Source organism: Rhipicephalus sanguineus, chromosome 2 (genome assembly GCF_013339695.2).
Source record: "Rhipicephalus sanguineus isolate Rsan-2018 chromosome 2, BIME_Rsan_1.4, whole genome shotgun sequence".
Lineage (NCBI taxonomy): Eukaryota > Metazoa > Arthropoda > Arachnida > Ixodida > Ixodidae > Rhipicephalus > Rhipicephalus sanguineus.
This window is the reverse complement of record NC_051177.1, coordinates 48,524,654-48,551,884: the sequence shown is the minus strand read 5'-3', so window position 1 is coordinate 48,551,884 and position 27,231 is coordinate 48,524,654. Positions and strand designations below refer to the sequence as shown.

The window sequence follows — 27,231 nt, the reverse complement described above, 5'->3', positions numbered from 1 at the left end:
CTGTGATAAAGCACTGAAGAATGTGTTGCTATGAAGCTGCTGCTCCTACCTTCGTGGAGCATACAGCAGTAAATATGGAATTTACCCATCTACAATATGGGGTCTGCCGCGCTCAAGAAACAAAGGACACGATACAATGCAGCGCGCAGCAGTGCATACATCCGAAAGGGCATTTATCTCACCTTTTTCGCAACTAAGCTAGCTCGCCATGTTAACACAATCTGTGTATTTTGCTGATGTGACATGTGGAAACGATGTTCAACTAGATGTGCCAGGATATCGAGCAGGGTATCAGCTCGCGAATGGAAGCGCATTCTAGGGAACAGGAAGGCATATGCGGGACTATCATGCTGAGCTCCTTGTCATGTGTATAAAGTCAACCACGCGCCACTTCAATTGGCAAATAGGAAACGGGGAACAAAGTTCCATTTGTCAAGAGTAACCACTCAGTCAGCTGGTGCCACTTGAGGAACACTCGGCACCACCTCTTGCACTTCTACATGACTGCAGCAATCACAGTGCGGCAAGCGTATCAGGAGAAGCCACATTGCAGGAGACATGAGGGAGCCATGCGTGAAAGTGACTGGTAGTTGATGTGAGACAGCTGAGAAATCACCACAACAGTCAGTGTACGCGAGCTTTGCACTTGGAGAACTCGAAGCTGTAAGCTGCTGTAGACACTAGTACATCTGTGAAGTTTTGAAATGTGTGCAGTCTTCTGAGGTTTAACAGGTGTATCCACACACTCAATTGTACACACTGGGTTGCTCACCAGTTTCGAATTTGCTTTTATTTTGTGTCTGAAGGTTGGACAAGGCCAAGATGGAACAGGAAACTGCAGTCATACAAAAGCAGAGATTGGAGGACGAAATCCTTGCTGCCAAGGTTTGAGAACTTCTTTAAAATGGAGTACCTTTCAAATAATTATTCAAAACTAAATACCTTTATTGCTTTTAATATAGTATAATGATCGTCACGTCCCAGTCTGCTCGCAGATTAGCAGGTTTTTGGTATTATGTTGCACATTATGAAGCACTTTTAAAATCATAAACGGAGGTGTGGGAGCAAATAAGCAGTTTGTTCAAATGCTAATGACTGATAAACGAGTTTGAATGGTAGTGGTTGGGACAGAAAAAGGTGATCTTATGAGTGACATACAATACAATAGAACCTTGGTAAACGGAACTCACTCTCTGCTTAGTCTTCACTCAGTCTCAGTGTGCAGTGTCAAGAACCATCGCATGCCCACTACATAAACAATATCACTTTGGTTTAAAATCACATGAAAAGCAATGTGACAACCTGAATAACGACACCCTTGCTCATGGTGACTGAATTTTCTGTTGCGACAATGTGTGCACACATTTTGTGCGAATACTTGAGCAGATCTGGTATGGTGTCTTAAGTTTCGGCCACCGCCATGCATTGGTTCAACATAAGACTTGTTAGTTGGGTTTTATTACGGGACGGCCACTTGGTAATTTTATGGAGTTGGTAGCAGTGTACTAGATTAACTGTTAGTAGCTAATAAAAATCTGTCAGCGCCTTAAAAACATTCTGTGGCAGTTCACCAAAAAAACATTAATTTACTGTAAGGGTACCATTAGTTTCTGTTTCTCTCACTGGGAATTGATGCTTTTGTGGAGTGAGTAAAGAAATAAGTTTTGTAGGCTGCTTTCAGGGTATTAGATAGTGAACTCAGTGGTAAACCCCCCAAAAGTAGCGACATGCTTTATCTTGCCGGTCAAAGTCTGTAGCAAGGTACAAGCCTTGTTAGCAACATTCATTTCCTGAATGATCAAGACCACTCGCGAGATAAGTGAGAGGTTATTGCTTAAGTTCTGCCATTTATACAGCCGCCTCTACTTGTCACACGGCGACAACAAAAACACGAATTCGGGCTCCGATGCGAGGCACACACAGAACACAGAACTTTGCTGCTATGTAGTGTGGGTGATACGATGTGCTAGTAGGGTGCCTGCATGCTTTGCTTTTTCCCTGCTCCAACAGTGAGGTGGAGAGCATTCAGGTGAGCCCTTGCCCCCCAGCCACTGCCAGAAAAAATTCTGCTCTGTTATTTGCTTGGAGGCCATTCTGGATCTCTCGATGTGCAATTTGAAAATAGCAATTCGCACATACAGTGTTAACAACCATTTGACCCCAGGCATCAGGAACACTTTCCTTGGGTTTTCCTTGCAGCAGTGAAATTTTGTTGTATTAGGATTGCAAATAAACGAGTTTTGTTATGCCGAGTTTACAAGTACATCATCATTGGACATGATGTTATAAAAAGTAAAGTATACTCCATTATATTGAGAACTTCATTACATTCATGTTCGTTATAAAAGTCTGTATTATGACATGAGTTTCTTGCTTTCTTTTTTTGATAACAGGCTCTGTAGTCAGCTCGGGAATACAATTCATTGGAATGGTATACAGGGAGCTACTACTACTTTGTGCTTTTATCATGTCATTTCTTGATTTTGCCAGGTCAATTTCTGGCCAAAGCAGTTGTGTTTTGATATGGGGTTAAATGGAAAAAATAGGCTTGTGCGAATATTCTAACGAATATTATAGTATTCGAATTCGCTTCGAAACGAATTTAAATTCTAGGAAATTTCGAAGTATTCGAAATGAACGAATAGACATATATAAACCGCATGTAACCCCCTGTAAAGGTGGTTTCACTGCAGTGGAGCTGTGCTATACCGTGAATACGCCTTTCCAGGAGAAATCCGCACTGCCGCGAAGCTCCACTTCAGAGTTAAATGAACATACAGTAAAACCTTGTTGATTCAAAGTCACTGGGACTGTGAAAAATCTAATTAAGTGGGTTTTCGAATTAACGACATACAAACATACAAAAAGCTAGATGCAAGGAACTTTGAATTACTGCAAGTAATCAGGGGTGGTCGTATGCTGTGCCTGCTAGTTTGTGGCTACAAGGGTTTTCTCCAGCAATATCTGGTTCCAATTTCGCCGCTAAACCGGGGAAACGGCGGGCCTCGCTGCTGCCAGCGCAAGAAAAAAAGAGAAAGGAAAAAAAAAAAACACTCGTGGGTCAACTGAAATGCGCGCCTGCGGAAAAGAAGACGCTTCGCTGCAACACAGTGGTGACACGCGGGCAGCATGTCACCTGCTCCTCACAGCGTCAGCACGTCATGATGCGACCATTGGCCCAATCTTTCTGGTAAAATGAAGAACTTAATAATGACCAGTGTGACGGAATTCGCGATGTGTTCTGTGTGGAAAAGATGATCACTGAAGTTTTGGAACTGAGTTTTCGAAGTAGACGTTGCAGGCAAGTACTCCACCAGCAGTGCAAGCGCGCAAATTGCCGGAACAACCGCCAATCGGAGGTTCGCATACATCACGAATTCCATCAGAACGCCCTTTATTAATTTCTCTATTTTCCCAGAAAGAGTGGGTAAATCATGACGCGCTGACGTTGGGAAAAACATGAGTCATGCTGGCCCCATGTCATTGCCGTGTTGCAGTGAAGCATGTCTTCTTTTCCACAGGCGCACATTTCAGCTGACCACGAGACTGCCTTTTGTTTTTGTTTTTTTCTTGCGCTGGCAGCAGCGAGGCTGGGATGCTTCACTTGTCACTCATTAGTATAGCTACACTGCAGTGCCTTGTGGCTCCTAAGGGCCATCGTTTCTGCGGACTTGCGGCTAAATCAGGATCGGAAATGGGCACATGGCACCCAGTTTTCTAATTAACCGGGCTGGTACTGACCGCCGCTTCAAATTATCCACTCAGATTTACATTGCAAAATACGGGGCCGCAGAAATCCTTCTAATTATGCGGGATTTCGAAATAACCAAGTTCGAATTAATGAAGTTTTACTGTATTACCCTCACATCGATTCATAATTTTTTAAGTTTAAAAGCTTGTTATACCGGCTTATATGCTCTAAGTGTAGTAAATTTTAAAACTTAACATATTTTACAGGTTATCACTTGCACTCTACTGTAAGTCAAATCCTGCTACTACTCAAAGTTGCTTCCACTTCCCTTTGAACCAGAAAGAATGACATATGCATATGTCTTGTTTCAACTTTAAAAATATTGCACTGGTTAGTCGGGTCATGACAAATATGCTCATTTTTCTTTATAATATCTGATATAAACTATTCGAATTCGCTTCGAAATTCACTTCGACCAAATCACTATTCGCTTCGAATTCGCTACGGACCTAAAATTTAATATTCTCACAAGCCTAGGAAAAAACCACCATGTACTTAGGTTTAGGAGCGTGCTAAGAATCCCATGTGATCAAAATTAGTATGAAGTACCCTACTGCAGTGTGCCCTCTAATTGTAACATGGTTTTGCCACACGAAACCACTGAAAATATTGTCACATTGTCAAAATAGAGGGCATAACGTACAGATCAAGAGCAACATCGGCAGGTTGGGCTTTCTAATACCACACGCTAGTGACTTTTTCTTCTTTGTCTTTGTTCCTTCTTTAAAGTGGTCATGAACAACCTCTCGGGCTTTGTGAGAAAACGCACCCTGCGGATAGCAGACACCACTCTGAACATCTCAGCAAAATCTTAGTCTCACATGGCAAAAACAACTTACAAGCGGAGCACGAATTTATGTATCATTTTCTTAGCCACCCTCTTTTCGTGCAGAGGCCAGTCCTCACTCCTTCAGAGCTGCCGGCGCCCACTGGTTGACGTCGAACAGTGGGTAGCATGTTATTTGCCAATAGCCGACATAAGTCAATTGCGTCATTTGGATCAAATGTGCTTCTTGCCAAGCGGTGCCGCCACATGCCGGCGCAGCGCCCCTTAGTCTGCTAACATTACACAGTGAGTCACACTCATGCTTACTAGTAACAACAGACAACAGAAGAGGGCGATCGTATTTTATCACACGCACTTAAGGTCATGACGTGTGCTGATGTAACTTCTTTCTCCCGTGCCATCCCTCGCTGCTTAGCTTCCATCGTGCTCGTCGGGACGAGAGAAGAGAGAAAGTGCTTAAAGCATACGACAAACTTCTGTAACTCTGCGCGTACTTGACGGATTCGAGATAGTTTTGTGGTAACCGATTCGTGAGGCAATAAACTCAGATACTGAGGTCATTTGATGACTACTTGGAAAAGTGGTTCATGACTCCTTTAAGTAGTGTATACGTATTTGCATTGCCTTGGTCTTTCACGCAGTATGCACTTGGCAATAGATATCTCTTTCCAACTGTATACTGTAGCAAGAACGGGAGTTGTGGAGCACGACAGACCCCGACCAGACTCGAAGCATCGTGGAGTGCCTGCAGGACGAAGTGCGGACCCTGCGGGAGCAGCTGAGCACGGCACAGGCAGCGCTAAGCTCAGCGGTGAGGTCTGGAGGTGCAGGTGCCTGGGTGCCCCCGCCGTCCCTGCAACACTGGCTGCAGCTGACGCACGAGCTGGAGTCGCGCCACTACAACTCCAAGAAGGCAGCTGCGGAGAAGCAGCTCCTGGCTGCTAAGGAAGGGGTCAGTCCTTGCTTTACTGACACGGCATAATTAGGCTATCAGTAAGAGCTGTAGCACTAAGCTAACAGTAATGGACAAGTGACAGAGGCGAGTGCACCCGTCATGATAGCTTAACGGCGAAAGTGTCACACTGCTAAGCTCAAATATGCAGGTTCAGTTCCACGCGGCAGCAGCTGCATTTTATGGGTGCGAAATGCAAAAACTAGGGGTCTGCGAATATTCGAACTTTCGAATATTTTTCAAATAGTGTTTGCTATTCGATTCGATTCGCACCAGAATTTGACGATTCGAAGTATTCGAACTTCCGGAAGGTAAATACAGTGAACCTCTGATTTTTAGGACGTTGAGATGGGGGCTTTAATTAATGCCATTTCGGACTGGAAATTGGGGGAGAAAGTCAGAAAAATCAAACGCCGAAGATTTTCGGTGTCCGAAATTTTAGATGTTCTGATACATTGAAGGAGGAGGAGAGGTTGAGGAAATAGCGTCTTTTCATTCCACATGTTGAATGTTGTTGACACCACTTTAGTTGCACCAAATCATGTAATTAAGTTCAATTTGGCTTCAGCATTGCCTCATTCTTGATAAGACAACTAGGGAACACAACCTCTCCAATGCTTCACCAACCTAGCCACAATAAACGCTTCAACGTTGCTATCTCATAAAAATATCCTTAGGGATCGCCTGCAACATTTTACAGCGAAAGCTGTTACGAGATCACAACAAGGGCCGTTTTTGGCGCCGTAGTTGTCTGCTGCTGCCGCCGCCGCCAGTGTCCGTAACCACTATCACGCGAAATAAGAAAAAAAAAACTAAATAAGAAAAAATTTCCGGATGGAACGAGGTTCAAACCTGAACCCTCTGCGTGGGAGCCTAGTATTTTACCTCAGAGCCATGCCGGTGCTTGAAACTGCTTTGCAAAAAGACCCTATACAGGCTTCATATTGGAAAGGAACCACATTAAGATATGTAATGTAATGTGGTAAAAGAGTAAAATAACAACCAGGCGTCGCACAACACGAATTCTGTAACCAGGCGTCACACAATGCAAATAGCGCAACGAGTGGGCTGTTGAATGCTTCCAACCCATTACAAGTACCTCTGCCATAATTCTTCATCGTCATCAGCCACAGCATCAGCAAAGGGCACATAATGCCTTACAAGTGTTTAGCGGGCACCACGGTTTTCCGCAGAATGACGAAAAATTGCATAGTGGCTGCTTCCCTACTTCACAAAAATTATGATTTATAGCGTAGTGGGTTCCTCGCAAGTGCACTTCTATTGGTGGCCAAGGAAGCCCATAAGGCTCCCATGATCCATTTCCTCAGGGTCTCAATAAATATAATTCCCTCTCTCTCATTCTCACGTTAACGTATGTTATAAAGCGTGGTGGAAGAGTTAAATAACGACCGGGCGTCACACAATGCGAATTACGTAACTAGTGGGTAAAGCTTCCAACATATTACAATTGGCCCAGCCATAATTCTTCATCGTCATCAACCGTCTCATCGACAAAATGCACATAATGCCTTACAGATGGTACCTCGCTTCTCCGCAGCACGACGAATAATATCGTGTTGGGTGCTTCCCAACTTTACAAAAATTATGATTTGTGGCGTAGTGGGTACGTTGCTAGTGTACTTGTATTAGTAGCCACAAGAGAGTTTATAACGGCTTCTTGAAATGCCACTCTTCCAGCTTTCGCTGTGACTGTGCGGCGCTTTCCGCGCAGGCCTGCCGTTTTTTTTTTCTGTAATTTTACTTTGAAGTATTAGAAAAATATTGGAGAAATATTCAATTCGATTCGCACTCAAACTTTAATATTCGAATTTATTTTGTACCCAAAATTTTTTTATTCCCACAGCTCTCACTTGTACACTTAGATTTATTTGATGCTAAAGAACCCCGGGTGGTCAAAATTAACCTGCAGTCCCCGCTGTGTGTCCCCGCTGTGTGTATAACTAATGGTGGTTTTGCATGTAAGATGCCAAAATTTAATTTAGTGAATACGAGCGCTTCTCTGTGTCTCTCACTTTGTCCTTTTTCGCATAGCCTTATAGCTTGCACTAGTTGTGACTAGGACTCCGTGTTTTCAGATAAATCCGAAAAAATCCGATAAGTACTCACTGGCAAAATTGTTGGCAATTCGGATTTATCTGTTAAACTCCGATTTTAATGGCAAATGCGACCCTGCTCCGTTCCTTATCGAAAGGGAACGTTCCAAATGGTCATTCATAAATCAGCTGCTTTGGCCGATATTGCCACGCCCACTTCTTGTCTTGTTCTGATGTATTCGGGTTTGACCGGCAGAGACGGTTATCAACGCTCGACGCTGTCCGCGAAGTAGTGTTCTAGAAGCGTCGCGATTGTAGTAGATCGGTTTGTTAAGATTGCGCCCCGCACGCGAATGTTCCAGCTTTGTCTAGAGATTACGCCGCCACCAGCGATATTGCTGGAAAGTTCGATAGCGCCTGTATAAAAGCCGACGCGCGTGTCCGCTTGTCAGTTGATCGACGGACGACGCCCTGTTCGCCGCTATCATTGTACAGCGTGCATTGCTGTAGTTCTAGTTCTCATTTTCCGGCCACAAGTTCGGCCAAATAAACAGTTTCATCCTACAAACGCCGACTGCTGTCTTCGTCGACGTCACGACCACGTGACATCTGGTGGAGGTGCTGCTTCATGATCCGGACGCCACCGCGGAGCGCTGACCCAAGCCCAAGCCGCGAAGAAGACGACTCTAAGGACAACCCGGATCCTCGAACCAGCCGCCGCAGAAAGGACTACCCCCCCAATACGGACTCCTACCGGATAAGCCAAAAGGCACGGCGACAAGAACAACAGGCACGATGACGGTCGCAGCGAACCCTGCCGCGATAGTGATGCAGCCGCCCAGGGAGCCGCCGACATTTCGTGGTTCGCCATGTGAAGACCCCGAAACCTGGCTGGAGACGTTCGAAAGGGTCGCGACATTAACAACTGGAACGCCGACGACAAGCTGCGCCACGTGTACTTCTACCTGGAAGAAGCAGCAAGGACATGGCTCGAGAACCGGGAGTCCACGCTTCGAACCTGGGATCTCTTTCGTAGTGCTTTTTTGGAGACGTTCACGAGCGTCGTTCGAAAGGAAAGGGCCGCATCCTTGCTGGAGACACGGGTTCAGCTCCCGAACGAAAACGTGAGCATCTTCGCGGAAGAAATGACCCGGCTGTTCCGCCACGCTGACCCCAACATGCCTGAAGAAAAGAAGGTTCGTTTCCTCATGCGAGGAGTAAAGGAACAGCTCTTCGCTGGCCTTATGAGGAATCCGCCTAATACCGTCCAAGAATTTGTCTCCGAAGCAACAACAATCGAGAAAACGCTTGAGATGCGAACACGGCAATACAACCGCAGCCTCTCTACCACAAGCTACGCCGACGTTCAAGCGCTAGGATCCGCCGACCTGCGTGAGACGATTCGAGCGATCGTGCAAGAGGAGCTGCGAAAACTTCTACCTTCGTCGCAACCTCAAGTAGATTCCATCGCCGACCTCGTGCGCCAGGAGATCCAGCATTCACTCGGTGCGCCTCAGCTAGTAGAGCCGCAGCCGCAAGCTATGAGCTATGCTGCTGCAGCCCGCCGTCATGCTCCTCCTCCACGCCCACGCCAAGACGATACACCGCCGCAGTACCGTCGCCAGACGCCGCCGCCGCCACCGATGCCCTACCGTCCACCTGTCGGCCATACGCCGCCGCCGCCACCGACGCCCTACCGCCCACCTGTCGGCCAGCGCTACACCCCGAGGAAGACCGATGTCTGGCGCGCCCCTGACAACCGCCCGCTCTGCTACCATTGCGGGGAGGCCGGCCACACGTACCGCCGCTGCCAGTACCGACAGATGGGACTACGAGGATTCGCCATCAACGCGCCGCGACCGCAGCCAGGCGAACGGCCTCGCGACATCGACGACTACCTAACCGGAACGCAGTGGCAAGAACGACGTCCTTCACGCTCGCCGTCGCCCGGCCGCTACATGTCACCGCACCGCCGGCCGTACGCTGGCCCAAACCGAGGCCGGTCGCCTAGCCCGTATCCGGAAAACTAAGGGCAGCAACCGATGGAGGTGCGGTTGCTGTACGACGAACTACCGAAGATCCTCCGCCGACGACGACGACGTCGCGACGAAACCTTCAGAACACGACGCGAACCAGACAGACCCCTGACGACGACATCTTGCGGACCAAAGAAGACCCGACGACGCAACATGGAAGCAGCGGAACAAACCGACGCAGCCGTGACCCGACGCCGAGACCCAACCGCAACGCAAGACGACGAACTAGCGACCTCGACGTTCTCATCGACGGCCACAACGTCACCGCTCTCGTCGATACTGGAGCCGACTATTGCGTCATCAGTGGGCCCTTCGCCACGAAGTTGAAGAAAGTTAAGACCGCTTGGGAAGGCCCCGAAATCCGCACCGCTGGAGGCCATCTGATAACGCCGATTGGTGTCTGCACGGCGAGAGTCACCATCAATAACCGGACTTATCCTGCGAGCTTTGTAATCCTACAAAACTGCTCCAGGGATGCAATACTTGGAATGGACTTCCTAAGTGAACACGGCGCCGTCATCGACCTGAGGTCCGAGTCGATAACACTAACCTCAGATAAAGCGCTCCCGCCCCGCGCGACGCCAGGGAACCATGCATTGAATGTGATAGAAGAGCAGGTGACCATTCCGCCGCGTTCCAGCGTCATTATTTCCGTCCGCACCGAAAAAGCTGAAGACATCGAAGGTGTCATCGAGAGCGATCAGCGTTTGCTGCTAGACCGTGACATTTGCGTCGCAAGGGGCATTGCTCGGTTGCATGAAGGAAAAGGAAGCGTGATGCTAACGAACTTCAGCCAGGAATACAGACACCTGAGCAGGGGCACGACGATTGCATACATCGAAGAAATCTTGGCCGTCAGCGATGCGTTTGCCTTTTCAGATTCTGACGAAGCTACGACGACGATCCCTGAGCCACCCTTCGACGTAAACCCAAGTCTTCCCGCTCGCCAACAGCAACAGCTGCGACGCCTTCTGCAGGAATACAGGGACTGTTTCTCGTCGTCATCGCGGGTCCGACAAACGCCCCTTGCTAAGCACCGCATCATAACAGAAGAAAATGCTCGACCACTCCGTCAGAGTCCCTACCGGGTTTCGACGCGGGAACGGGAGGCCGTTAAGAAACAAGTCGATGAAATGCTACGCGACGACATCATCCGGCCGTCCAACAGCCCGTGGGCGTCTCCCGTGGTGTTAGTGAAGAAGAAGGATGGGACCCTACGTTTCTGCGTCGATTATCGTCGCCTGAACAAAATCACAAGGAAGGACGTGTACCCTCTCCCACGGATAGACGACACGCTGGATCGACTCCACAACGCGAATTACTTTTCGTCGATGGACCTCAAGACCGGCTACTGGCAAATTGAAGTCGACGAGAGAGACCGAGAAAAGACCGCCTTTATAACACCGGACGGCCTGTTCGAGTTCAAGGTCATGCCTTTCGGTCTTTGCTCGGCGCCTGCGACTTTCCAACGAGTCATGGATACTGTGTTAGCTGGCTTGAAGTGGCAGACTTGCCTTGTTTACTTGGACGACGTCGTTGTGTATTCCTCGAACTTCGACGAACACCTCCAGCGACTTCAATCCGTACTTCAAGCAATCAAGAACTCCGGGCTCACCCTGAAGCCAGAAAAGTGCCGCTTCGCGTACGAGGAGCTCTTGTTTTTAGGTCACGTGATCAGCAAGACTGGAGTGCTCCCAGACCCGCAGAAAACAGCTGCCATCGCCGCTTTCCCGCCACCCACCGACAAGAAGGCCGTGCGCCGATTTCTCGGCTTGTGCGCCTATTACAGACGCTTTGTCAAAGACTTTTCACGGATCGCCGAGCCACTAACGCAGCTCACGAAGACCGACGTCGAATTCAGGTGGCAAAACAGCGCAAGTCGAAGCATTTCATGAACTGAAACGACGCCTGCAGACACCTCCGATACTTGCGCATTTCGACGAATACGCCGATACGGAGATTCACACCGATGCAAGCAGCATAGGACTCGGCGCCGTCCTTGTGCAGCGGACGGGCGGACTGGAAAGGGTTATCAGTTATGCTAGCCGGTCGCTGTCTAAAGCAGAGGTCAACTATTCCACAACAGAAAAGGAGTGCCTCGCCATCATCTGGGCTACGTCAAAGTTTCGCCCCTACCTCTACGGCAGGCCCTTCAAAGTTGTGAGCGACCATCACGCCTTGTGTTGGCTAGCTAACTTGAAGGACCCTTCAGGTCGCCTCGCACGGTGGAGCCTAAGACTTCAAGAATTTGACATTACTGTCGTCTACAAGTCCGGAAGGAAACACTCCGACGCCGACTGCTTGTCTCGTGCCCCCGTCGACCCACCAACGCCCGACGACCAGGATGATGACAGCTTCTTGGGAGCCATAAGTACCGAAGACTTCGCCGAACGACAGCGAGCCGACCCGGAACTGAAGGGTCTAGTGGAATACCTGGAGGGCAGGACCGTCGTTGTCCCAAAAGTATTCAGGCGAGGATTGGAATCATTTTCCTTGAAAAACAACGTCCTCGTAAAGAAGAACTTCACTCCGGCGCGAGCCAGCTACCTTATCATTGTACCTTCGGGACTGCGACCAGAAATTTTGCATGCCCTGCACGACGACCCAACGGCTGGACACCTCGGACTTTCCCGAACGCTCGCACGAGTACAAGAAAAATACTACTGGCCGCGCCTTGCCGCCGACGTCACTCGCTACGTAAGGACGTGCCGAGACTGTCAGCGACGGAAGACACCGCCCACAAGACCAGCAGGCTTCCTTCAGCCGATCGAGCCTCCTCGGCGACCATTCCAGCAGATCGGGATGGACCTCCTGGGGCCGTTCCCAACGTCGACTTGCGGAAATAAATGGATCGTCGTGGCTACCGACTACCTCACCCGCTACGCCGAAACAAAAGCCCTGCCCAAAGGCAGTGCCGCTGAGGTAGCCAAGTTCTTCGTTGAGAACATCGTCCTTCGACACGGCGCCCCAGAGGTTCTCATCACCGACAGAGGTACGGCGTTCACGGCTGACCTGACTCAGGCGATCTTGGAATACAGCCACACAAGCCACCGCCGCACCACCGCGTACCACCCACAGACCAACGGCCTCACCGAGCGTCTAAATAAGACCATCGCCGACATGCTGGCCATGTACGTCGACGTCGAACACAAGACGTGGGACGCCATCCTTCCGTACGTGACCTTCGCGTACAACACGGCCGTACAGGAAACGACGCAGATGACGCCATACAAGTTGGTCTACGGACGGAGCCCGGCAACGACGCTCGACGCCATGCTACCAAACGTGACCGACGAGGAAAACATCGACGTGACCACCTACTTACAGCGCGCCGAAGAAGCACGACAGCTCGCCCGCCTACGGATCAAGAACCAGCAGACGACTGACAGCCGCCGCTACAACCTTCGACGACGCCACATGGAATACCAACCCGGTGACCGTGTATGGGTATGGACGCCAATACGCCGACGAGGACTTAGTGAGAAGCTTCTTCGACGATACTTCGGACCGTACAGGGTACTTCGACGCCTGGGCACACTCGACTATGAGGTTGTTCCAGACGGCATTACGAACCCTCAGCGGCGCCGTGCGCGACCTGAAGTCGTCCATTGTCGTGCGACTTAAGCCGTTTTTCGCGCGTTAGCGAGCCTGGGGACTCTATTTTTTTTTCCTTTGTTATTGTAATTTATTTGTGTATACACTTGTTTTTTTTTTTCTCTTCTATGTTCTTTCACAAGCATCGGGACGATGCTTTTCAGAGGGGGGCATTGCCACGCCCACTTCTTGTCTTGTTCTGATGTATTCGGGTTTGACCGGCAGAGACGGTTATCACGCTCGACGCTGTCCGCGAAGTAGTGTTCTAGAAGCGTCGCGATTGTAGTAGATCGGTTTGTTAAGATTGCGCCCCGCACGCGAATGTTCCAGCTTTGTCTAGAGATTACGCCGCCACCAGCGATATTGCTGGAAAGTTCGATAGCGCCTGTATAAAAGCCGACGCGCGTGACCGCTTGTCAGTTGATCGACGGACGACGCCCTGTTCGCCGCTATCATTGTACAGCGTGCATTGCTGTAGTTCTAGTTCTCATTTTCCGGCCACAAGTTCGGCCAAATAAACAGTTTCATCCTACAAACGCCGACTGCTGTCTTCGTCGACGTCACGACCACGTGACAATATAAACTTACCTCACGTCAACAGTATCTCACTGACCGCACCCATCGCACTGATGGGTCACCCCTCCGTCAATGGCGTGACCCATCTGAGGTCTTCACAGCAGATGTCGCAAATCCGTTGGACCTCCTTGACGAGAATGACCGCTCAACGACTGTCGCAGACCTTCAAGGATACTAGGCTGCTGTCGCTGAAAAGTGGAGACAGGCATTTGAGAGGAACCTTTGTGATGCACTCCAGTACACCAGTAAATCGTTTTGCTACAGTATTCAAATCGACCCATTCGAAACATATATGCTGATTTTTAAGTTAGTGTTTCTTGAAACCGATATTTGCCAGCTCATGAGTGATTTTATGAACTATCAGAGCTCTGAAATCAGTAACATTGTTGTTGAACCTCTGCTGTTTTGGACACTTCACACAGTCCAGTGGCCAGTGCTTTCTCACTGCGCTGAGTCTTCTGGCTCTCTCTGTGTTTAGCACAAATGTTGAAAGGGCACTTTCAAAGCTAAGAATCATCCATCGAAAGCAGCGCGCTTCCATAAGTGACAGCGGACGCGCAAAGTATGCTAGCGTCTATCACAACAAGCTTTAAGGCTGCAATACGCACAAACGTAGGTGTTTTGTATTGAAGTATTTGTGCTTGTGTGCATATGTTATTTGGTGCGTTCAAAACATCCAGACAACTAAACTACACTGCATGTGTTCTTATGTTTTTCTGTTGAAATATCATTTGATCTAAGATTTTAGTCTTGAGAATAAGGCAAAATTTAACTCCGAATTTCGGAGAAATGGGGATTTACGAGAAATACCAAATTTCCATTAAAAAATGCTTTGAGAAACGCCCTCCGAATTTCAAGAAAAATAAACCCCGAAAACACGGAGGCCTAGTTATGACATACCAACTAGCTCTCTCATAATTAGGACTGCAGACTGCGTTAGTTTGATATGGTTCATGGTTGTAAATAAAACTGTACACTAGCACAAGGTACTTCGGGCTCATCTCGTCTTTTGTCGTCATCCCGTGTGTAAGTGCACATTTTATTTACAACCACGACACTTCATAAATTTAAGACATTGCAGTCCGAGCGCAGCTTTTAAAGCTGTCAATATTTTACTGCGACCTAGTTCCTTGTGCATTCCTTATGCAGACCTTGATGTATTGATGTACGATTCTTGTGTAAAGGAAGTATGTGGGACAACAATGCATTTATATCACAGACCTTGATGCAGTCGCGAATGGGGTTTGTTAGGGCCAGTGCGATTTGCAAACTTTGCGTTGCTTAGGCCGCTGGTACATTGAATCTTACACGTTTTCAAAGAAGCTTTGACTGTATTGTATAAAAAGCAGGCCACTGCTGTATGTATCTACATACCTTTTCTTCGCTTTTGAGTGTGGATGACCTCTTTCTCTTACGTATTTCTTGCCTTTTCTTTGTGATGTGATGATAGGTAACATTTGCATAACCTCCATTATGCATGCAGATCCTTCATGCAGAATCATGTGCTACTGCTTGCGATATGTCTAGCAGTTTTAAGTAAGCAGGACATGTTTCTTATGCTGTGTATCTTTTCTTTTTTTCACAGTGCGAAAAACTTCGCAAGAAACGTGGGAGCTTCATGGGCTCTTTTCGCATTGCACATGGGAGTTCCATCGACGACATCGACAACCGAATCCTTCAGGCCAAGTAAAAACACTTAATATAATTATACTGAAATTTAATATGGTTAATATAGCTATGCTGATATTCGAAGTAGTAATTTATAATTAACAGCATCAAACAATCAGTATAGTGTAGTTGTTTCTCTCTGGCGTAAGAGTGATGTTTGAGTTGAGTGTATTGTGTCGTGCAGGGCTGCGCTGTCGGAGGTGACGAAGGACCTGCAGGAGCGACTGCACCGCTGGAAGCAGATTGAACGACTCTGCGGCTTCTCCATCGTCAACAACCAGGGGCTGGGCCCCCTGGAGAACATGCTACGAGGTTCTTTCCTCAATGGCACTGCTGCCTCCTCTTTGCCCCACTCCTATTCCGTTGGTGCGTTTGGCACTTACTGTGGCAGTCTCAGACAGGGTTCGTTCACCGCTTCAACAACCCCTTTATACGAGCTCCTAGAGTTTCCCTAGGGTTTAGTGCAGGTACTAGTGAAGACAGGACAAGATGAAGGGGAACACACACTTAGCGCCTGTGTGTGTTCCCCTTCGTCTTGTCCTGTCTTCATAAGTATGTGCACTAAACTTTTGGGATATGTCGTATCAACAAGGCCAGAAGTCAGCCCTTCCTAGAGTTTGTTTTTGCAGTGCGGCAGTGGTAGCACAGTAATGAGGCAGGCATGCCGGAAGAAACTGTTTTACATGTTCGTTTCTCCTCTGCATTGCAAGTAGAACATTTTAAATAAAGGATTTACCCTGCATATGTATCGCTAGACGAAAATGGGACAGGAGCTGCTCTTCATCAATTCGCAGGTGCACAATTGAACGATCGTCTTTCGTGCTGGATTTAGAAAGTTGAAGCAGGTCAGTGTGTGCTTTCGGTCGCTTTAGGGAGTCGGTTTGTCAACTTCTTACCGCTCATAAGGCAACCAGGTTTTTTTTTTCTTTAAGACATTTTGACTTGTTCCTACGAGTTCATTATTGTAGACTCAAAAGTTCAGCATGCTGATCCAGTAAGGCACCGAGCTCAGAATGCTTACAGAGGCCTATAGACAAGGTGGGACGTTGAGGTAAGCTGCGGGGACTGTCCATCAGTTTTAGTTGCATGCCAGCAAAATGTCATAACGAATACCATAATACTTTGCAGCGTACTTCTTTTTCCACGCACAGAATGTGTCTGCACTGTGAAGTGTGCTACCACACTTTACTGTACTAGTCTTTATGCATAACCATTATTGACTTTTTTAGCAATCTTCCCGATTAAAATTGCAACACAGGGGTCCTGAGATAACACGGCAGCATGTATAGGGACTTAACAACTGTTGTGCATTAATTAACTTGGTAATGTTCTCTGAAGTAATGAAATAGTGTTCTGATAGCAGGTTGATACAGATCAACCATTGTTAATGGGCTTAAATTTATTCTAATATGATTTCTCATCACATCTCTTCATCCACTCACTGTGCATGGCATTTACAGCACTGTAGAAGTTATGCCTGTTGTAGTTCGTACTGTTACACATTGTTACACATTGTTACACATTGTTATGGCCAAGAAACCACAGCCCACTTATCGGCCTACCGCTGCAACAGAGTCGGCGAGTCCCTGCCGCAGCTGATTTCGTTCGCTCAAACCACGGCTGAGGGCAGCATTTTCGCTGCGCGCCAATGCTCTAGTCACGTGGTTCTTTTTGTATTTCGTGGGCTTTTTTTGCAGCTTGGAAAAAATGGTATACGTGAGACTTTCTTTATAGCAAATAATGCAATTGGGGTTTCTGAATACGCTCTCGAACTTTGCAAGTCGCATTTCTTGCTTAAAGTCAATATTTAGCAATTTAGTTGAATAATCCTAATTAACAAATTAGTTAGTTACAAAACGAAAAATTGTCTGTAGTGCGCAAGGTAGCTGTCAGCAATTTGCAACTGATTTTACTCGCCTGCCTCTAATATTGTATTTTTTAACCCTTGGCTAAAGATAGCTGGGACACCCGGTATAACAGTTCCAAGGAAAACAAAGTACAGCCGCGGTCACATCTGTGTAGAGCGCACGAGCAGCCGGATTTCGCTCTGCGGGGTCGACACCTTGAGGCAGTTTCGGGCTCTTGTCAGGAGCATGCGCGGCCTAGTAGTCAGGCTGACTACGTCAGAGCCCGAAAGTGCCTCAAGGTGTCGCCCCTCAGAGCAAAAACCGGCTGCTCGCGCACTCTACTCAGACGCGATTGCGGCTGTACATTGCTGCACAGCAGCGCAAGTCGTGCACTTTGTCAAGCAGGAATGCGGCATTTATTTAGCAAGAACAGTCCTAAAAGATGCTCTCTTTCATTTGGTCTGTACAGCTCAGATTGACAAGCTGGTACCTCTTTTACAGGTAAGAAAATGAGCCGCTCGGGCAGCGAGGGTACATTGGCTGAGGAAGAATCTCCCTATGGCATCAGCGCTGGTGAGTCTTTGCACATGCTGTGTGTGCAAGTTCCTTTGACGTTTTGGATGGAACTGCCACTGAAGGGGCACACATGCGTTGCTCATTGTCATCAAGACACTTTTCTATTAAAAATAACGTGCTTTTAACCGCTAGCAGCACTAAAAGCTTTGAAGAGCTTGTGGTACCTCTGAAATATTGGTAGTAGTGGAAGCATTTTGTTCAAGGTAAGAACAGCATGCTCTCTCAAGCCTATCTTGCTTTTGTTTCTCCAGAAGTTTCTACTATGAGGCACAGTGTAGCAGTGATGTGGTTCTTTCATTTAAGGTATGTCGCCACCCTTCAATGACCTTTTCTGTCAAGAAGTGAGCTTTTATTTTACAGCAGAGCTGTGATGCTCGAGGTTTACCATGTGTAGTAGATAGAAAATTATCGTCATGAACCGGCACGCACTCTCTTCATCCTCTTCATCTTGTTCCTCTTCTACTCCGCTCCCAAAACACGTGTACCAGTTTGTCCGGCGTGGGATGCAATAACTCTGATGGGTGAGAGAACGAGTACAAAGAGAGAGAAAGGGAGCGAAATTCTTGGCGAGGCGAGATTCGAACCCGCGTCTCCACGATCCGAAGGCGGGCATCGTAACCACTCGGCTATCCAGGCACACTAGCAGAGCATAGCTGCATAGCCTTGTATAATACGAGGGTTGTACCAAAAGTAAGGTTCCCACTGAGCTAAAACCTTGAGGGAAGGTGCTAGGCTAAATCCAACAACAGTGCCGTGCGCAGTGGTTCCCCATCTCTTGAGCCCGCCCGTCCGCAATTCGTTACGTCACTCGGTGTTCGCTTGGCAGCCGTGAGAGATGGAAGTGTTGATGGCCGCTCCCGCCAAGTGCGAGGTTCGAGCAGTAATCCCTTTTCTCCAAGCAAGGAAGTTACCGCCCGTGGAGATTCATCGGCAACTGACTGAGGTTTAGGGTGAAGAGTGCAGGTCCGTTCAGCACGTTCGCACATGGTGCAGGGCTTTTGCTGAGGGTCCCCCGGACATTCACGATGAAGAACGAAGTGGAAGACCGCCGCTTTCGGATGCGATTGTCCAGAAGATCAACAGTGAGCTGCTCAAAGATCGGAGTGTCACTGTCTGTGAACTTGTTGAACACATTCCTGAACCTTCCCACGGCACAATTGAAAGAACTTTAACAGAAACATTGAGTTTTCACAAGATGTGTGCTCGCTGGGTCCCCCGGATGCTGACTGACGGACACAAGGAGCAACGCTTTGACTCTGCTCACAAGTTTCTTCGACAATGTGAGGGGGGAGGCAACAAAAAGAAGTTGTTGGACACTATAGTCACGGGAGATGAAATGTGGGTGCTTCATTACACCGCCGAAACAAAACAACAATCTTGTCAGTGAAACATTGACCGAACTCCGGCGAGCAATCCAGAATCGCCGGAGAGGACGACTGACTGAGGGAATAGCGCTTCTTCACGACAACGCTCAACCCCACGTCGCTCATCAAACACAGGAGCTTTTGAAGAAATTTGGGTGGACTGTTATGCCCCATCCCCCGTACATCCCGGACTTAGCCCTCAGCGATTATCACCTCTTCCCCAAGGTAAAGGAACACTTAGGTAGCAAACGCTTCAAGAGTGATGATGAAGTGCAAGCAGAGGTCACACGCTTCCTCAACAGGTTGGCGGGAGACTTCTTCAACTTAGGAATATACAAAAGTTCGGCACCGTCTTCAAAAGTGTGCCGAAAAAAATGGAGACTATGATGAAAAATTGACAAAAGTGTAAGCTTTTCAACGATGTATAAATTAAGGAGAATACACCATGTTTTCTATTTGTAAAAAATATGGGAACCTTACTTTTGGTACAACCCTCGTAGTATAGTATGGCAAGGGGTGGGAAAGGAAATTGGGGGTGAGGATAGATGTAAGGGTGAGGGGAAGGGAAAGGAGGATGGGAGAGAGTAAAGCATAGAAAGGGAATCAAAGAGAGAGAGGAGATAAAAAGAGGAAGCGAGAAATAGAGGAGAAAGAAATAAACAAACAAAAAAAGCAAAAGAGCACACGTATCCTTGTATAAAATAGTATAGCAAGGGGTGGGAAAGGGAGAGGTGAGATGGTAAAAGCCTAGCCAGGACCAGCTAGGTGCCCACCAGCTCTGCTGTGACCCAGCCTTGCGCGACTTAGTGCAGTAATAATAATTGTTGGGGTTTAACGTTCCAAAATCACGATATGATTATGAGGGACGCCGTAGTGGAGGGCTCGAGAAATGTTGACCACCTGGGGTTCTTTAAAGGGACACTAAGGGCAAATATTAAGTCGACGTTGATTGCTGAAATTGTGGTCCAGAAACCTCGTAGTGCTACTTTTGTGCCAAGGAAGTGTTTATTTTGAAATAAAATCGCGTTTTAATAAACCGCATCGCGCTAGTGCACTTCAAATCACCCGCGTGAAAGAGGTATTCGCACGTCACTTTTGCCGTGCCCAATGTTGCCCGCCTTTACTGCGCGGCGGCGTGCACTGGCGGCGTGCACCATTCGGGCATCCGGCAACATCACATGCATCGGCATTTTGTCGAACTTTCTGACGGAGCAACTTTCACGAGCGTGCAAAACACACACGGCAGTACGCGATTCCGAAACTACCACTGAGACGCGACCGCGGGAGCGAAGCAGTTCGCCGGCCAAAGCGCAGTTTGGTGAAAATGGAACCTTTGAACCATGCGCACCGTTCCCCATGGCAATGCCAAAGAGGTTCTTTTTTCCATGAATCAAACAGAAACGAACAAGCAGCATTTTATTAAGTCTCTTGATGCACGGAAGGTTCTTTTTTTATTGCAGCTAGTTTGATTACGAGTGATTAATTGTAGTCAGACTCTCTCACGTCATCGGGATCATTTCCAAAATGTCCCGCTTGTGGCACTTATCGTGTGATACATTTAGCTTAATTTCTCGGTAAGTAGGGCGCTGATAACATTGCCGTTTTAGACGTTGTCATACATTGAGTTTTCACTCTGACATAAATTGTTATTTGCCTTTAGTGTCCCTTTAATGTGCACCAAAATCTAAGTACACAGGCCTCGAGCATTTTCGCCTCCATCGAAAATGCAACCGCCACGGCTGGAATTCGATCCTGCGACCTTTGGGTCAGCAGTCAGGCACCATAACCACTAGGCCACCGTGGCAGGTGCGACTTAGTGCAAGCTACGCTAACTTTTCAGACATTCTCGGAATATACAGACATTCAGAATTGTGGTGCAGAAAAAATTATTTCTGTATCTGTTCTGTTTACAAGTTGTGGTATTTCTTGGGACTGCCCTCAAACCGAAAATGACATATGTGGAAAAGTTAAAGGGGCCCTGCAACACTTTTTGAGCATGGTCAGAAAACACTGCCGATCGGTCATCAAGGCTCCTGAGAACACGCAAGCCAAACATTATAGTGTAGCACAATGCCTGGAATTTACAATTAATTCTCAGTCAGCTAGAAATTGTTCTCTTCTCTCGACAAATGATGCCACAAACCCAAATGTCCGCGCCATAAACCACGGCCATTGGCTGACAGTGAGCTGCATAGTTACGGTGGCTGCCGCAAGATACCACCAAGTGCCCGCGCGCATGATAACACTGAAAGTAAGTTGCGCATTCAAAAAAAAAAATAGTGCTCATCGTAATGACGCGCACTGACAAAGGACGCATCATCTTGCCCCTTGTGATGCCCCTCACTTCATAGCTTTCAGCACGCTCACTAGTACGAAAGGAGAGAGAAAGCCCTTGAAGCATGCGGCAGATCCCTGTAACTCCACTCGTATTCGACAGATTTTAAACATTTTTTGCGGCAGTCGGTTCGTGAGGCAATAAGCTCTTTTAATGAAGCCGTTCGACGATTAATTGAAAAATTGTTGCAGGACCCCTTTGATTCTTGGTTTTCTCGAATCCGAATTTTCAATTTTTCGTTGCGCAAAAGCTCGTAACTTTTGAGCGAATCAATATTTTCCAATGAAACTTTCCATGCTTCTTACTTAGACATTAACCTGTGCAATGTACTAGGATAATTGAAAACGATGAAAAAGTTTTGATATAAGATTTCAATGGTATGCAGCCTCCTGAAATTACACAATTTTTGTTTTTAGGCTGTATTATACTTTATATCGATGACAGCTAAAAAATCTTAGTTGCACAGCCTGCATACACAGCTATAGTGCTGCCAAACCATTTTCTTTTCATGTGGTTGGATTGGTAGCTTTTTAAACTGTCCTCCATAAGGCGCACACACATTGAAATCAATTCTGGGTCAAAATCTCAAAATATTTCTAAAAAGGTGGCGACATACCTTAATGTGAAGCCGTGAAAGCTGAAACATCACGTCGGTGCTAACAAACTGGAGCAAGCTGGTATGACTTACCAACTAACCTTCCTACTCTGCTAAACTCGCATTTTTGTTTTTCTTTCCCATCATTGTGCTGTGGCCACTGCTCTCGTCGCTCCTTCTTCCACTTACTTGCTTCTTTCTTTCTATCTTCTTCACCCTCCTCTTCAATTTTCACCTCCCAAATAGTGCAGCAACTCGTGCACAATTCTACCGCTCTGTTTCTCGCCTCTGTGCCACCGGCTTGCGACCTCAGCAAGTGCACCCTAGCCGCAGCTGCGGGCTTCCCTCCTTTCCGTGTCGTGCCACTTAACAGCACTAACCTCCCTCAGTCTGCTGCTGCTGCTGCCGCCGCTGTCTCCACCACTGCTAGCCCCACTGTGGCCGCTTCTGTGGCCTGCCCCAACGGTGAGTGCCTCGTGACATGAGACTCTGGACAGCTTGCTTATTACAGTTGAACCCCTTTATAAGAGGCACTGATGTAACAGACAATTGGGTATAAGAGTCGCCAGTTCACTTACATTAAAATAGGGGTTGATCAGAAAACGAGAACATGGTACCCTGCTTATAAGAGACACCTCATATAAAGGACAAGAACTGCTCCCCTGTACATGTCTCTCGCAAAGGGTTTTAACTGTATTATCAAGCAGATGTTCTGTTGTAACTAGTGACGTGTTAGAATAACAGAACAGGCACCAAGGGAAAGGAAACACAGTGAAAGGCAGCAGAGAATTTAGCGGTATCGTTAAATTCTGGAATATTTAGGTGTTGTATAGCTTTCAGTTAGGTGAAACAGAGTTAATTCGAACTGCGCAAGCCGAGATAACAGCATGTAGCCGAAAAACTCAAAATCCTGGTAGGCTCAACGCTTAGTACTGATATTGTCCACGTGCTTTATGAAAAAATAAGTGGCGAGGAGATAGCACCTGTAGGAAGGGTAGTGAAGGCGAGAAAGGAACCACTATGTTGTCTGGATTGGTTTAGGGGCCCTTTAAAGGACATTAGCCGTCATGATGCAGTGGCTGTCTTTGGAATGACGCTAAGATGAGAGAATGTCATTAGTCAGAAATGATGTAAAAATCACTTTGTGGCAGGTGGTTTCGTTGGCTCATGTAGCACGTGCTTAACTTTTACTGCTTTCACCCCTTCTGGCAACGTCACATACTTAATTTCCTTGCTTGCTTGTTCTTTCACGTTTCCTTGCTGAAAGCGCATGAATTACGCATAGAGCTTTTAACAGAAGATTAGCAGCCAGGCAGAAAAATTAACATTGCTAACAAGGACTGCACGGTGTGCGAAGCACATCACAATGTTACATTCGGTGATAGTGCCATGGCAACCAAAGCAAACAAATCACGTCAGAGCACTTGAGCACTGCTGTTATCTTTGCAGGCTCAGTGTCAAGCGTAGCATCGCTGCTGAGTTTGAGGTGCCCTGAACGGCCCAGTACACTGCCCATAGGTGCAGCCAAGTCCAATGGGGCCTCTTCCCAGAAGCTGGCCCTTCTTGACGAGACCGACGATGATGCAGAAGAGTTCACGGACTCTTCTCTGCCCACCACGCTGTCGACTGGAACCTCTGCACCCAGTGCTGTGTCTTTCATGGTCGGGGACAGCAGGTTAGCAATGGTGCTTGGAAGGTAACTCCACAGTTGTGTGCATTTATCTTTGACTCTGGATCTTTTGTTGCTGGTACGTCATCAGCATCAAGTAAGGCTAAGTGGAATCATGCCTTCGATTGGTTGCTTTAGAACAGGGCTGTGTGCATCCTGCCAGTAAAGCAGCGTATGGCCAAATACATTACTAATACATTGCAAGACTCCTTGTGCGAACTCCCCGTGAGAACTGCGATGGCAAGTAGCTGTGTGGTGTTAGCCAGAAGACTCTAGGCAACGCGCAGTTTCCAGTTTTTAACAGCCATCTTGTGCTGTTTAAATGCGATCTTATAGCATTTCCTGTTAATTGCAACCTTGATATTTATTGCCGTGAAAGTAAACTAAACGAAACAGTTAAAAATGAAAGAATCCGTGATTTTCGAGAAAGCTTGTTTTTTATTAGTGTCTCCCGTTATGGCACATTTCATACTCTTAATCAGGAAATTTGGGCCAAATGGCCTGCTGCCATGTAAGGGCCGCACCTCGTCGGTATTGCATTAAAAGAAGTGCGAGTGTTTGATCTTTCAGAACTGCAACACCGCCAAGTTACACCTGTGTCAAGCAGGCAAGTAAAGTGTACTTACGAAAAGTATACTTTGGTTAAAGTGCACTTTACTAAATCTAAACGACACGAGCGGAGTTTCACTAGCAGAAGAGTATACACCGGTCGGAGTGTGTTACGTGGACGCACTTTGCTGTGTCTTGGCCGGTATTGAGTTGCAACGCTTGTATGAAGGACATCTGCGTATTTCGGTCGGAGGAAAATAACTGGTTTTACTTATAATGCAACGTAAAACAATCAAATTTCCTAAGTTTTTGTGTCATTAATCTACATCTTCCAAAAATGCATTCGCAGTCTGTTGCCATTCCCTCTTTGCTAAAAGTGCGCTCCGTTTTCACGTTTAGCATTGTGTACCCTTAAGAGGGCTCACCAGCTCCAAAACAACGCAGATTTGAACTTTTTGTGTCCATAGATGGCAGCACTCACACACCACCAAAAGGAGGGAAGTTAGAGTATACTCTAGGCGTGTAAATCTCACCAGGCCATGAAAGTTCTAGTCATCCTGCGTGCGAAAAGTAGCGCTGCTTGAAACTTGCCCTGGAATACCTCAAACACAGTGAACGCTTCCTCTAAAGCCCTTCTTGGGTTTTCTGCCAGCTAAGCTGTAGCAAATGTGGTGGAGTGGCTTCAGCTTCATCCTCCCAGTACCGTGGGGAACAGGGAGAGCAAAGCTGTTCCCTCCAACTTCTCCGTTTTGCCACACCGCTCCCGTAATAACCCAATAACCCAAACAATGGGTAATGACTAGGCTTGTGCGAATAGCAAATTTTAGGTTCGAAGCGAATTCGAAGCGAATAGTGATTTTGGTCAAATAATTTCGAATTGAATTCGAATAGTATATGTCACATATTATAAAGAAAAATGCCCGTATTTGTCATGACCCAACCAACCGGCACAATGTTTTAAAATTGTAACAAGGCATGTTCAAATGTCATTTTTTTTGGTTCAAAGGAAGTGGAAGCAACCTTGAATAGTAGCAGGATTTGGCTTTCGGTAGAATGCTGGTGATAACCCATAAAATATGTGACGTTTTAAAATTTACTATACTTGGAGCATATAAGCTGGTATAACAAGCTTTTAAACTTAAAAAATGATGAATCGATGTGAGGGGTAATCTGTTCATTTAACCTTGAAAGGGGGCTTCGCGGCAGTGCGGATTCTTCCTGAAAAGGTGCATTCACGGCATAGCACTCCTCCACTGCAGTGAAACCACCTTTACAGGGGGGTTACATGTGGACTAATATACACCTATTCGTTCATTTCGAATACTTCGAAATTTCCAATAATTTAAATTCGAATCGAAGCGAATTCGAATACTGTAATATTCGTTTGAATATTCGAAGAGCTCGAATATTCGCACAAGCCTAGTAATGACCTGTCTTCACAGATGTCTGCTGCTTATTCTGAGAGGCTATTGGGCGCTTTCACTAGCCAGTTTGGAAAAGATGCAAAAAGATGTGACGCACAGGCGCACTGAGGTTATAATTCGAATAAACTTTCCGCTGTACGTAGAAGTTACCCGTCGCCACTGATCACAGCGCATCTTTCTCACTTCGTTCTTTCACTTCGTGACAGAGCACTGCATGAGATTGAGCTTACCCGAAAGCCCCAGTGTACACTGCAATGAAGAGCGGGCACAGCAACGTCGGAGTAGGGCGTAATATGTATGTTTTCATTAAACTTCCTGAATGAAATGTCAATAAATAGTATTTACAACGTACTAGATTTATTATTTTTACACTGAACCATCTCACCGCGATTCAAACCAACTATGCCATAAAAAGCAACTTTTATTAAAAAATGTGGCTTTTTTTTTTTTTTTCGAGCACGACTTACGTTGTTTTATCTATGAAGCACTTTCTGCATTTTTGCCATCTAGACAACTTAGATGCATAGATGGAATGGCTACTTTGAAGACATAAGACTTCAAAAAAGCTTTGATGATCTGAGAGATTTGTGCGCTTCTCTCTGTTTCATCGAATAAACAAAATTAATTTAAAGTTTTTGTGCATGAAAACCTAATGTGGTTTGGTAGCACAATAACAGATTCATAGTAATGTGTGAAATATATATATATATATATATATATATATATATATATATATATATATATAATATAGAGAGAGAGAGAGAGAGAGAGCATGCTTGGTAGGCTAGCGTTCGGAAATTTAGGATGGCAAATGAAGAAAAAATTTCTCTAGAGACAAGCGGCGATAATGTGTGAAGTATAAAACTGTTTGGAAATTACATCAAAGGTGGTCGAGTGCGAAGAGCGGGTCAGTTGGCGGGGAATGACCCAACACCATCATCTTGAGTAGCCACGTTGTGAAGGGCATGTGTCGAGTCATACACTTGACAGTGACCGCTGAACTTCAAAAAATGTTTTCTTTCCAAAAAACAAAGCTTGTTCTGATCTGTGCATGCATAGTTGGCGCCTCGAAGAACCAGTTCGCGGTAGCCAATCTCGCTATTATATCCGAAAATCCAGATTTGCCTGCTTCCTGATGAGGTTTCTAAACAGCCACGATGTCACCTGACTCTTCCTGATCGACAGAACGCAGCAGGAGCAGAGAAGTATCTTGGCTAGTCTCTGCTGCCAATGCTGCCGCTGTCCCTTGTGCCACCACAGCAAATCCCTGCGAGGCCTGGATAAGATCATCAGCTACGGGCAGCGAATAATCTCTGAACACCCCTCTCAACACCCTGCTTAGAGAAAGTGCTGGTAGCCAAAACGCTGTCATGACACCGAAGAAACGCTGCTTTGTGTTTGGGCAACACCCCTGCATTAGCCTCGCATTCCACTTACCGTATTTTCCGGTGTAT

The 27,231-nt window shown here is 46.8% G+C and overlaps 1 protein-coding gene across 10 annotated transcripts in view; it reads left to right on the top strand.

The window, feature by feature from the left end:
- LOC119382901 (stromal interaction molecule homolog) overlaps positions 1-27,231 on the top strand; it is a 46,022-nt gene that overhangs the window by 12,523 nt on the left and 6,268 nt on the right. For 2 of the 10 annotated variants that reach the window (XM_037650800.1, XM_037650808.2), the window contains exons 7-13: positions 807-885; positions 5,224-5,490; positions 15,336-15,436; positions 15,603-15,820; positions 17,767-17,838; positions 22,382-22,600; positions 23,585-23,810. In XM_037650800.1, the coding sequence (XP_037506728.1) occupies positions 807-885; positions 5,224-5,490; positions 15,336-15,436; positions 15,603-15,820; positions 17,767-17,838; positions 22,382-22,600; positions 23,585-23,810 (1,182 nt within the window). Of the gene's footprint in view, positions 1-806; positions 886-5,223; positions 5,491-15,335; positions 15,437-15,602; positions 15,821-17,766; positions 17,839-22,381; positions 22,601-23,584; positions 23,832-27,231 lie in introns of all 10 variants that reach the window. The other 8 variants (XM_037650802.1, XM_037650809.1, XM_037650801.1 and 5 more) reach the window with 8 other exon arrangements.